The 12829-nt window shown below is 43.9% G+C and overlaps 1 protein-coding gene across 1 annotated transcript; it reads right to left on the reverse strand.

Moving 5' to 3' along the window:
* Positions 1-1708: 1708 nt before the first annotated feature.
* Positions 1709-10979, reverse strand: ndnf (neuron-derived neurotrophic factor). Its single transcript, XM_020081482.2, has 4 exons — positions 10650-10979; positions 5499-5693; positions 4939-5063; positions 1709-3833 (listed from the first exon to the last, which is right to left on the reverse strand). The coding sequence occupies exons 2-4, from the start codon at positions 5690-5692 to the stop codon at positions 2437-2439; spliced, it is 1716 nt and encodes a 571-aa protein (XP_019937041.2). The 5' UTR covers position 5693; positions 10650-10979; the 3' UTR covers positions 1709-2436.
* Positions 10980-12829: the final 1850 nt, after the last annotated feature.

Here is a 12829-nt window from a genome sequence, read left to right on the forward strand (position 1 = left end):
CGCCTTTTTACCAGGAAATATTTGTGTATTAAATCATTTTTACGTCTGTCGCGTGTTAGAAGCGTCATCAACCCCCTCACTCGCTCGCTGTGAATCCAGCAGGGAGAACTCCTGCTGTGTTCTCACATCGGATTCTTACGACTTTCTGTAGACTTTATACTAGAGGCTCTCACTCAGACATTTGCGTTCAGACAGGACCTGTGTGTATGTATCAGTGCATGAGTAAAAGCAGCTTTAATAAACTCACGTTTCTTCTACACTGCTAAATAAACAGCCATTAATGTTAACATTACCAATACCAAGACTGATAAATAGCTCCTTTAAAGTTTCATCGTGTAGAATTTAGTGGTGAAGTTGCATGTTACCGCTGAGTACCCCTCACCTCAGCCTCCCCTTCCAAACATGAAAGAGAACCTGTGGTAGCTTTTAGTTGTCATAAAAACTCAAAAGAAGTTTTAAGAGAGAGGACATTCTCCCAATGTAAAGTATTTAAATATAAAAGGCCCATCTCAGGATAAAGAAAACAACAGGTGAATCACAAGTAAATAAAATGCACATTGCTCACTGAACACACTCAAGAGTTTAACTGCTTCACTCTCATTTGATCTGCTAAGACCAGTAACCTATGGAGCCTATATGTTAACTAATGTTAGCAAAGAATACAGGCTATAGATATTTCTGTAGCAATAACTATATAACTGTGGTATGGTATTATTTGTTCTATTCTTAAATTCTTGAAATACCAATTCCAGGGGATTTATCACATAAGTAAAACAATATACCGAAACATTGTGTGACCTAAGAATGAGCAAAGACATGGTCTTCAGCAGCATCAGTTACATAACATATCTGAAGCTAATACTAAGATAAAGTTTGCTAATATTAGCTACATCGCTCTACTGATCATATCCAGACCAAGTAGGTCTGTAGCAGCAAAAGCCTGAGTGCACTGACATTACCAAGGGTGTGTTTGTTTCTTAGACATTAATGTTTTTGATTTGTAGTCGTTTATGTAATTTTTTCTTTCAGATGTATGACTTCACCAGAAGAAGAAGGTGAATACAATTTTTTATATTTGACACAAATTATATCACTAAACCACAGAAAGAATTATTTCAGTACGGTAGGCGCTGAATCGTCTCCACCCATTACAATACTGAGATCATACATCATTTCATGTATGGAGGGCAAATTTCCAATTACATCCCATGTCGCAACATTTGTATTTCACCAAGGAGATCAGTGTACATAGCTGCAACATTTTATAACTACTAGTGACTGGATTCATGAAAACAGAGATTATAAACAGACCATGGGAAACAGATGCTCTCAGAACAGTAAAACATATTCTGATCTGTGTGCAAGAGCAGTTTTTAGAAGGTCTTTGAAAAGATAAGTCCTCACCACTAAATACTAATCGTTCTCGGAAAATAATTATGACTGTAAATCTACAGGCACTAATTTATGTGGTAGAAGAAGTCTAGAAAAAATATTTCCAGTAAATAATTAATTCTCTGTTGACCTTTTCTCAGCAGATATCATTTATGGGATCAAGTTATTATTTCAGCCTTGCTTATGCGCAGCCTTAATATAGATGTCCGAGTCTATAAACACTGTACGCATACATAGTGACCTCTTTCATCTCAGAGCCGTGATTGTGATGTTAACGGCTTGGCAAAAGAACATGACACCCAGGGTGACACGGGGATTACTTGTTCTATATTTAGTGTTTATGTACATGAATATTGGCAGGACAACTCTGTACATGTGACACACACACAGGGATACAGTGATAATAACACAGATCTCCAGCACAGAACACATTTACAAGATGGGCTCTAGAGCAAACACTGGCTGAGATACACAAGGGAATGTCTGAACTACGACAGCTTCCTCATAAAACTGGAATTTCCTCGTAACAGTTATTATTGTCATCAATAAAAACAGACAATCAAAAAGAGAGACAAAAAAAGTATAAAATAATTTAAAATCTTTCTAAAACATGTAGTGGATATGCAGCAAGAGATTTATACAATACAGGCAGCGACTGTATCTCCTCTGGTCAACGTGATTTGAAACTGAAGGAACAGACAAATATGACAGACAAAAGCAAGTGTCATGCAGCAACAGAGAAACATACAACGTGAAAGATTATCCTCTTTGAAGTTCTGCCTCCCCGGTGGCAACGTGATGTCAGGATGACAAGCCTGGTAACAAAGCGGCTCACGCTATGGGCCGCCCAGACGTGTCACAATGAAATGTAAACATAAATATACAGGTGGATATCTCTCTCTACAAACAGTTCAGTCACTGCCACAGGCCCATCAGCTGTGTGAGTAGTCAGTCTGTATACACTCCTTAGTAGAATATCACTTAGAGTTAAATAAACTTATTTAATATATATATTTATAATAGATTTATTCTTTACAGAGTCATTTAGCAGTATTTCCTTGTTTTCACCAGTTTGCTCTGGTATTTCACTGAGTGGCCACTGTGTCCCACTACGTAAACGTCCAGCAGGTAGGTCTTGCCTGGCTCCATACCTGTGATGGTCTCTGTAGTCACAGCTTTCTGCAGGTTTGGGCTGTGGAAGTACTTGCACAGGACCTTCTCTGACTTCCTGCGGGTCTCTGGCCCGGCACACTGGTTTTGTTCCCGGCGTCTCTGCTCCTCGCCATAATTATCAGCCACCTCTTTGCGATAAATGCAATACTTATTGCGGTCCTGCGTGCCCAGCCATGCCACGGTGACGGAGGAGCAGGTGCGCAGCTTGTCAAAGGCCTTGATGCGTGTATCCTCTGGAAGTGAAGGGAAAGGCTGCTTGCTGCTGGGTCTTGTAGTGGCGAGTACCTTCAAAGTGGAGGCTCCTTTCCTGCTGCCTCGCAAACGGATCAGGTACTTGGCTTTTGGTTTTCCCCGCAATTGGAACTGCCGTACCCCCTCCACATTCTGGGAGAGAAGTAACTTTCCGTCACGCCTCACCTGCACCTGCACAGCATCCAGACATGTGTGGACAAACAAAGTGACCCTCTGATGGGAAGACACCGGAGCAAAGCGCAGGAATTTACTGCCTTTCCTCTTAATGAAAACATCCGATACTTTGCCGTCTTTCAGTTCCACTGTCTTCTGACGAGCTTCTTCTTTAGTGCGGGCGAAAGTACCAACGTATGCTGTGCTGGTGTTGGTGGCAGAATTCACGGCAAACACATCAAAGTAGTACTGTGTGTCTGGTTTCAGATCTGACACAGTGAAAATGTTTTTATTGCCAATACACACCTTCTGAATGTCTGAAGTTTTGGGCTTGGCTGTGTACGCCCGGGAGATCTTGTTACTTGTGAGGCCTCGATCTTTGCCAAAACCATTGTCAGAGGGAACAAAGCCAAAGTGCATAAAGTCAAATGGGCTAAAGTCTCTCCCAGGCTTTGGAACCAGCATGAAGGCATCATCAGAGCTGATCTTAGCTTCAGCAGCGCACATGCTCTTGAAGTTGTGCTCCTTGTTGATTACTACACAATACTGGACAGGCTGGCCCATCAGAGAGCCTGTAGGTGTAGGCTTCCAGGCCAGGGTGACAGTGGTACGGCCCAGAGCAGTCACATCCACACGAGGGTCGTAGGGTAGCTCCGGGTACGGCTGGTCAGACTCTGGAGTTGTGGTGGCGTACACCTTGAAGTTGCTGTCTTTCTCTGTGGACAGCAGCTCCAGTTGGTAGAGGCCAGAGGGCGTACTGGTGGCCACGTACGACTCCACGTCGTTACCCTTGTAGGTGAAGAGCTCCGTCCCTTCGTCGACGGTCACCTGCTGTTTCTGCTGGTCGAGGGGTTCAGGCTCTCCTGGAAAACAAATGGCCAACACATTAATGTTACAAATTTTTACAATGTTGACAGATATGTTTTGTCATGAACAATATTTTTCCTCTTTCTCATTTTATTTTGTCTTTGATTAAAAGCCATATCCACCCATACTAAAAAATCTCTAGGTGATCCTGTGAGGTTCCGATGAAGCTCTGCAAACCTCACAGACGATTAGCCCCTCACATGGGAGCCATGTTTTCACTCCAAACATCCCCTAAGCCAGCATTCACTCAGCCTTTCAGGGGAGCTGCGTTAGAAAGAGGCGCATTGTAACTTTCACATGAGAGAGACAGTCTGAGCTCTTACTCCGGCTTGTGCAAGAAACCATAATATTATGTTTGTCAACCAGAGAGGGTGCTCAGAAAAATACTAAAAATTAATGCTCAAAGACCACCAGAGACATTTAGCAAAAAGCTGGATAGACAGGAAGAAGTTCACTTGCTGGACTATAGTGCTGCAACTTGTAAAGTGCCAATGGATTTGCCTGTGTCGGGGTCCAAATTCATCATTATTCTCCTAGTACAGGATGAATTATTTTCTCTTGAGGCAAAGCACATGTCTTAAACATTGAAACTACCCAATAAATCATTTTGTGCTGTTCGATTTGACAGGAGCACAGACACACATGCAGGTGCTGGTTTTGACATTCAAATATATGCTTCACTCAAAACCACCACTTTAGTAATTTGGCAAGATCTGATGCTGAAAGAACAATGTCCAGATGGAGAAAGTTTAATGTCAGGCAGAGGAAAGGAAAAAAAGGAAAGGAAAAGAGGAAGAGAGACAGACAGAGAGCAGCCGGATTTACCTTAAGAAGACCAAGACAGCTTAAATAAAAGGGATGTAATGGCTTTGATTCAGTAGGTTGACTAGAGTAGAGCCCTTCTCTAAATTATAGACGTCAGCTTGGGCCGAGTCAGACATCATAAGTGGTCAGACTAGACACTACGACTGTGACTTAATTAAAACCCACCAAAACACAAAGCCTAACATCACTGTGTCAGTTAATTGTGTGTGCTGGATAGTGATATTTCCGCATAACATGTCATTAACCTCTTCCACTGCTGTCTGATGTCAATTATACCTGATCCCTCTCCGCTGGCCTCTTCTGGCAGCTCCTGCAGAGTGAGTTTCCACTCCAGAGGAGCATCACAAGGTGTCACGGTCACAGACAGGGGTGTGTTGTCTTCCTCCACCACAAAGTAGTACCTGTGAAAATGATAGGCCTGATATGAGCACTAGCATTCATGTTTCATCATAGCTTGACGTTAACCTAAATAATGTGTGGGCTTAATGCATGAGCAGACTGCTGGAGACTGTCGCACTGAGTGATATTACTGTTCCACCGACCTTGGTCTCTGTCCCTCTGAGCAGATAGACACTCAATTACGACTTTCTCATCTATTATTTAGTTTTTGCATCAACATAATAGATCATTTTACAGAGCAACATCTGATGTTCCCTATCTGCTTACAGTAAGTGGCCATCAGCAAGTTTAATGTTTCCCTCTGTGATTGTTATGGATCAGTCAGCGATGGAAGGTGGATTTAGGCCCTTTTTGCCCTCATAACAAAATGTAAACAGTTTTTAATGACTGCGTTTTAAGAAAGTAATTTATTCCTTGTTGCTTTGTCGAGCACTCACCGTTTAGGTGTGTCCCTGAAGAGGTAGCCACTGATCTCAGCTCCATCCGGGATGACGGAGGAGTCATGGAACAGCGTCTTGTCTCTGATCTGCATCTGGAAGAGACCTTCGTCTCTTGTGGGTAGCTTCTGGGCCACAGCCCCCAGCCCCAACAGCACCAGCAGCACCGCACTCCAACCTTTGCACTGTCTCATTCTGAAAGATAAAGATTATGACTTGATTTACATGATTAAATACTACTACTTCTAAAACACTCCTGGTAACAGATGCAGCCCCTGCACTGGCTGTCAGTTCATTTTAATGATATTTGATGTATTTGTTTCTGGTTCCGTTACTGAGATAGTAATTTCTACATTATGTAATTTTTACATTTTGGTTAGTTTAGCTTAGCAACATTGGCAAAATCTTAAAAGTGTTGACCTTAAATATTTAGTATATTTAGTGGATGGTTTTCTCAATTTAACTCTCAGCAAGAAAGCAAATTAAGTGTCTTTCCAAAAATGGATAAAATCTATAATAAAAGACAGAATGCAGAGCTAGCTGCAACCCGTGCTTCCACTCTTATACAATGTGAAGCTAAGCTAATGCTGATTATAGCTTATTTAGCATATAGACATGAGAGTGGTATCGTCTCTCAGCAAGGACTCACATTTTCTCATCTTCTATCTTCTCATCTTTGCATTAAATAAAAGTTGTAGATTACAATATCCCCATTTTGGCACGTAAATGAAATTTCTTGTTTTAAGTTTTTAGGTTTTTACCTCAATTAACATTTGACAATAAAACCTGGACCACAACCCACACACCATCTGTGAGTGAATCAATAACTGAGAGACAAAGAGTGAAGGGAGTGAATGAGTACCCCAGGCCGTAGGGTGGAAGGAAGGATTAGGTTTAAACTCTTTTGTGTGAAGGAGAAGACATTGCTCGGAGCTCTTTGGAACCACACCATTTCATAAAATTCTTAACATAAAAATCCCCAAATCCATGTCGTTTAACTTTTATTGACGTTAATATAAAAGTGTCTGGTGGCTCCGATGGAGCCGTGGCTCAGGACACAGTGCAGCTGACTGGCTGTGAGCCTCTCATGTATCCCCTGTCTATTGATTTGTGCCCCATTGATTGCAGCTGATGGGAACACCAAATCCCTGGTGATTTAATCAGCGTAATGATGGCAGATTAGCCAGATACTTTACTGCCATTTACTGCAAGCGAGATGGTGTCCTTTTAATGACCCCTCTCCCTTTCTCTGCTCACCCTCCCTTATCTGTCTCTTTCCCTTGATCATGTTTTTTTTTTCATCAACAAATAATCCCTTTCTCTTTCACACATACACACATGGCCCTCCCTTTTGCGCCGTCATTACATTTTGTCCCCCCCTCCTCCCCTTTCTGCCTTCATAAACAGATAAGTAAAACCAGAGGACGCTCATGCCTGGACCAACTTCCACTCTACAAACATGGCTTCATTTCTACATTGTGGTCCTTTCAAAACACAAGCAGGGAAAAAAGGCCTTGACAGCTCCTGTCAGTGTCTAAGTCTGTGCTTGCGTCTGAGCCCAGCCTCCCCTTGTACCGCCAGACTTCAGAGAGCAATAGGAAAGCCGCCTAAGTGGCACTTTGAGGTTTGACTCAGACAGAGAGTGGAGATCCTTATCGCCTCGGCTTGTCTCATTCCACTTCAGAAGCGTGTCAGTCGGAACAAAGACGTGTCTATTAATACTCACAACAGCGCTGAGGTGGTATGTCCTGAGCTGTTCAGAGCTGTCTTTCATTCCAGCATCCCCTAACACCACGCGGACACAGCGAGGACCCCCGTCCCTCTGGCCTGCTCAGTCCACCACGCTGAGGCCATTACACTTAATGTCTGCTATCACTCATACAGGAAGGGTTTTATCACCACTGTCATTAGCACATTAGATGTGTGCTTTCAATGTGCTCCTCACATATGACACTACTGATTTAAACCCCATGTCTGAGCCCTCTACTTCCCCCACATGTGCCAAAGCACTCAGTCTGTATTCACAGTACACACTGCAGAGAGAGGGCATCTGAATATTACAGCAGTTGTGTTGGGTCACTGTGGTTGCATGGACCGGTGCAGAGTCAACATGGTCACACAGCCTGTGCTGGATCGGCTTTTACATGCGGCCATGCGCCAATCTAATGCCACAGAGTTCCCTCACCAAAATATCACATCAAAAACAGCCGCATCTGGAACAAATAAAGTCTCATGTTTAATTAGAATGGGGAAGAATGCATGATCGCAATTTGAGGAACGGATAATTTTAAGGCAAGGTCACCCGCAGTCTTGTCAACTTTGTTTTGCTGTTGCTTTTTATCTGTTTATTTATACAGTTATAGCTTTTTGTTTCACTTTAAGTGCAATTAACAAAGCATTTTGGTTGGAAAACATCCTGTATATGCAAATTGTCAAGCTGTGGAATCTGGAGAGCTGCAAAATGGGTTGACAGGGAAAAATGCAACTTTTTACTTACAACTTACAATGGCTGTCTTTGACACAATCCGAACTATGGCATTCCTTTATTTGAATTTCTACGACTAACAGCTTTAACCGGGCTGTAATTTAAGGTCATTATAAGCAAATAGTGGGGAAATGAAAAACAAAAAGTTCACACTATTGTCTTTACATCTCCCACATGGATGCAATTTTTTCTGTGACATTAATCAACTGCAAAATGAAAGCCAGTCACAATCCACTGATAATTTGAGCAAAAATATCAATTACTTCCAACTATTAGGCCACAATTTTCCTCCATCTGATTGTGCATGTATCCCGCACATATATACTCAAATGTATGTGCACCAAACGGCCCCCTCTCTCCCCTCACTTTGTTTAGCCCGTCTCCCTCTCCTTCCCTCCAGCTCCTTGTCAAGATGGATAAGGCTCCTGCCTGCTGCCACATGGAGCTCATTAACAGAACGGGAGGGAATAAAAGACAGTTTAATTTCAACACAAATAAAGAGACATTTCGGATTCCACCCAACAAGACGCCTGGCAGGGGCTTGCGGGACCTGAAGCCTCTGTGTGTTTTCTTTAAGGAAGTTTGAAGGGAGATTTATGTTGGGTCCTTGGTAGCGAGCTCCATCACTGCTGTCACTTCAGGGCCAATGTGGAGTGAGTGGAGAGTGTGGAGGGCTGGGAGCCCCAAGGATGGAACCGCACAGGACCTGGACCTGTTCTATACAGCAGGCCAAACCAGAGCAGGTCTGGTGCTCTTGGACAACTAAACAGCTCATTAATGAATTGGTAGAGACTGTGGTAAAGGCTTGGATCCAAGAATGGAGATTTTTATCTGGTGTGTGTATGTCTATGTGTGTGTGTGTCCAAACCATGACATTCCTGCACTCCACTCTGTGTATGAGTCTTAATCATCACTCAGGACCTGTCTACTTGCCATCCACAACATCGCTCACAGTTTGAGTTTCTGAACTCCACATCATCAAAACCACAAATGCTGGCACAATAGCATGATGGAGAGGAGAGCCCAGTTTCCTCTCCTTCCTCTCACCATCCCCTCCTCCCCTCCTGCTTCTTTATAGTCCATCTCTGGGGCTTGTATTTAGCACTGCATCCTGGAATGTCTCTATGTGAGGAAGGGTCAGGTCGCCGGGCCGCTTTCTGCGTTTTCAAATAGAATTGAGGGTGGGTGGGTGTTGGGGGTGTTGGTGGTGGTGGTGGCTCTGACTGATGTGCTGGCATTGTGGCTGCAAAGGGGTGATTATAGATCACAACAGCAAATGCCCCATGGGAAAGTCATCCACCCTGCACCCATCATCCAGGGCACACATGCACATGTATAGGAAATGAGTCAATCATGATCTCTTATGTTGTGCTTGGAGGGGGGGGGATAGGGAAAAGAGAGGCACAGAAAGGCTGTTCAGCAGCCAGTGTGACCGGGGCTCTGCCTCTGCTTGTGTCCGTCAGAGGGAGCTTAATGAGGGGCTTTGAGGGAAAAAATGAATGAGCCCTGGGACTGGGAGTGCATGGGGTGTGGATGGGCTGAATAATTTAACAAGGAAATAAAAAAGTGCGTCTATAATCTTCCTCCAGTGACTCTGGATGTGTGTCAAGAAGAAGGCAGCGTGGAGGAGACTGTATATACACTTACACTGAAGCCTGTCACTTCTCTGGACGCGCACGGCTATAGCAACACTGGCGGAATTCTTTCAGCCGGAGAGTTTTCATATGCAAATCACGGTTTAGTTACGGTATGCGACGCAGACCTTCCCCATTTTAAGACTTTTTTTTGTTCATGATTCATTCTCCTGAGAAAGTAGAAGGGAGGCAGTGTGGCTTCACCCCCGCTACTAAACACAGTTATTCATGTCCCTGCGCTCCGGGCATGTCTCTCATTAAACACCGACTGAGAGGAGGAAAAACACGGCGCTCACATGGAAACAAATGACAACACAAGCTAAACTGACATTGGATGTGTTCCCTGAAACAATAGACGAAAATCTCACTTAAATTATATAATAATTATCCTTAATTTCTGTGCGTAATGGGCTCTTACAGGTGCGTAAAAGCGCCCGTGGGTGACCCAGTGAGCCAGATGTAACTAAAGTTCACCGCTTGTGAAGAACTGTGAAACTCTGCAGCCAAACGCGTGCACGGAGAGGATACAGCACACGGATATAGTATTGATAAATCGCCTTTATTGGGTGCTGTGTCATCTCTGGAAGCATGGGAACCCGCGGGAGGCACAAAGGCGAGAGGGTTTTCCAAAGTTCACCAGTTTAACGGGTCCTCACCAGCGCCGTGCCATGCGCTGTGCTCCACTACAGCCCACAGCAAAATAACCGAAAATTAAAAGAGCATGTGAGTCCGGGCTGGATTCAGATGTGTTTGAAACTTTTAACTTCCCGGAGTTGTAAACCGCAAAATCTCTTCCCCTCGCTCCCTCGGTCTTTTTCTCTCTGTGTGTCTGTCTCTGGCAGACGTTTCAAAGACTTTACTGGAGGAGTCTCTGGATTTGTTTGCATGTGGGGTTTTTCCTGCACATTCAGAAAGAAATTCATAGAAGAAGTTAAAGAAAGCGAGGGGGGAGGTTTTTCTCTAAACCCATAATTTCTAGAAACTGGATCAGCCACAGAGAGAAGATCGGGCGAAACACAAACATGTTCTTACCTTGCGGGATATGAAACGGCGAAGTTGTGCGAAGGGTCTTGATCTTGAACCACTCTGAAATCACCAGGATTTGTTTTAAATAGGTGCCTTCAAAGTGATGTACACTGAAAGAAAAACGAAAACACAAGTTGTCCTCTGCAGCGTCCAGTAGTTCCCCCCAGTTTCCACTTCTATTGTTGGTGCCTATCAAGCGGATTAGGCGACTGCTCTGGTGCGTGTTTGCAGTTTTCTTGCGGATTTAACTGGTCCGTGGTGGGCAGGAGTGTGCGTGAGTGTGTGTGTGTTGAGTGTGTGTGTGTGCTGAGTGGGTATCCTGAGTGCTGGCAGTGCGTCCCTCCCCTGCCGCGCTGCTGCTATTGAAACCTCCGCTGGATTGGAGGCAGAACTGGTGCGAAACTTCGTCTTCCCTCTTGTTGAAGACTCCAAGACACAGAACCAGCCCACTCCTTCAGCAGCAGGAAGGAAAAAAAGAAAAGAGAGAAGCAGGGACCAGACAGAGTCAGTCCCCAGGTTTGACTGGCCCCCAAACTGTAAGCGTTTACACCAGAGAAGGAAAAAGGAAAACTTGGCACACACATCACTTGAATTCTCCACGGTGCATGTTGTGTTTAATTGTTCAAAGTCTGAGCATTTCTGAATTGAACTTGACTTGAGGAATAAACCTGAGCGCTGCAGACTGACAGATGTGACCAAAGAGCTGGGGTTCCCCCTCACACTTTTTATTATGCTCTCTGTTTTCTGCGATGCGCCCTGGAAATTATTACTTTGGGCGAGTGCGCCCTGTGAAAGTCACGCAACCCTCGGGGCGATAGGCAAGTTTTATCACGGGCCCTGGTAGCCGGGCACGCACACCATGATCATGACACACACCTCTCCTGCACAGCAGCTTTCATGAAGGAGAAAGGAGGGGGGGAAGTAATATCAAGCGCTATGTGACTAAAGACTTCAACAATAATGCAAAGTGTGGTGATGATCCGGAAACTCCCTGTGAGGCATCAGTGCTGTTGTCTGGTCCTGGGTTGAATTGAACCTCAAGGAAGCAAATATTTATCCAAGATAAGAGACACTGACTGTCTCAGAGGTGAATTGGCCATGAATTTATGGCTTGATGAGGAGGAGGTGGGAGGCGGTGGTGGTGGGAGGGGGTCCGTGTCTGATGACCAGGCAATCTGGATTTAGAGGATGCTGCCGTTTCCTGCTGTTTCCTCCCCAGAAGGACCGTCTTTCATGTCACGTCATGTGTGGCGGCACATTTTCACGCTGGTTCCATTTTCAGGCTGGAGCAAGAAGCTGACATCTTCATCTCATCACCATCACCATCATCATGATATATGTATATTTACACCATGAACAATGACAACTTGTTCAACTCATACATTTGAAATATGTGACAGTAATATTTGTAAGTGGATACATTTAAAAAGTCACCTTTTTGTTTCTATAATTATTTTAATGTGTATTTAACTCAAACAGTTACTTGAAAATGACATTAACCAGCCCATAGGGTTGGTGCTTCTGTACAAGTGTCAGATCCTCTGCAGACTGAGGCTGGACGCAGTGTTGGTGTAACAGCGTCATCTAGCGTCTGCTTTAACAAGGCCACGCTGTGTGTGTTTTTAACTTTTTCTTTGACATAAACAGATTATCTCAGAAATGACTGAACAAATTTAAAAAATATATAACACAGCCTCAAGAACTATTTTTAAAAATGGTGTAAAATAGAGTGATAGACCACTGATGTGCATCTGTGTTATTGATGCCTGGGCTTGTGGTTAGTGCTGCTGCAGTGACCTTCACATCCTGGGGATTAAAATAGGTGCCAAATTGAAGCTGCTATTAGCCACATCACCAAGCTGTGAAAACCAATCCCTTCTGGGGACATGTAGACTATACTCACAATAACACACACGCTCACACACGCTGCATTGACCAGGCCACATGCCAAAGTCTTGGAAATGTATCCCCGCTGTGGGACAGTTTATGGAAGGAGGAGGGGAATAAGGAGGTGGGAAAGGCTCCTGTAATGATAATCCGTCTGCATTATTTCAGCTCCACTGCAGACATGAAAATAAATCTTGTTTTTTAATTTACTGAGGAAATTTCACACAAAAATGCAAATTTTCACTCATCAGTATGAGACAAAAGGAGCAGCAGTACAAATTGTTATTATAAAGGTACTT

This window comes from Paralichthys olivaceus, chromosome 3 (assembly GCF_024713975.1).
Source record: "Paralichthys olivaceus isolate ysfri-2021 chromosome 3, ASM2471397v2, whole genome shotgun sequence".
Lineage (NCBI taxonomy): Eukaryota > Metazoa > Chordata > Actinopteri > Pleuronectiformes > Paralichthyidae > Paralichthys > Paralichthys olivaceus.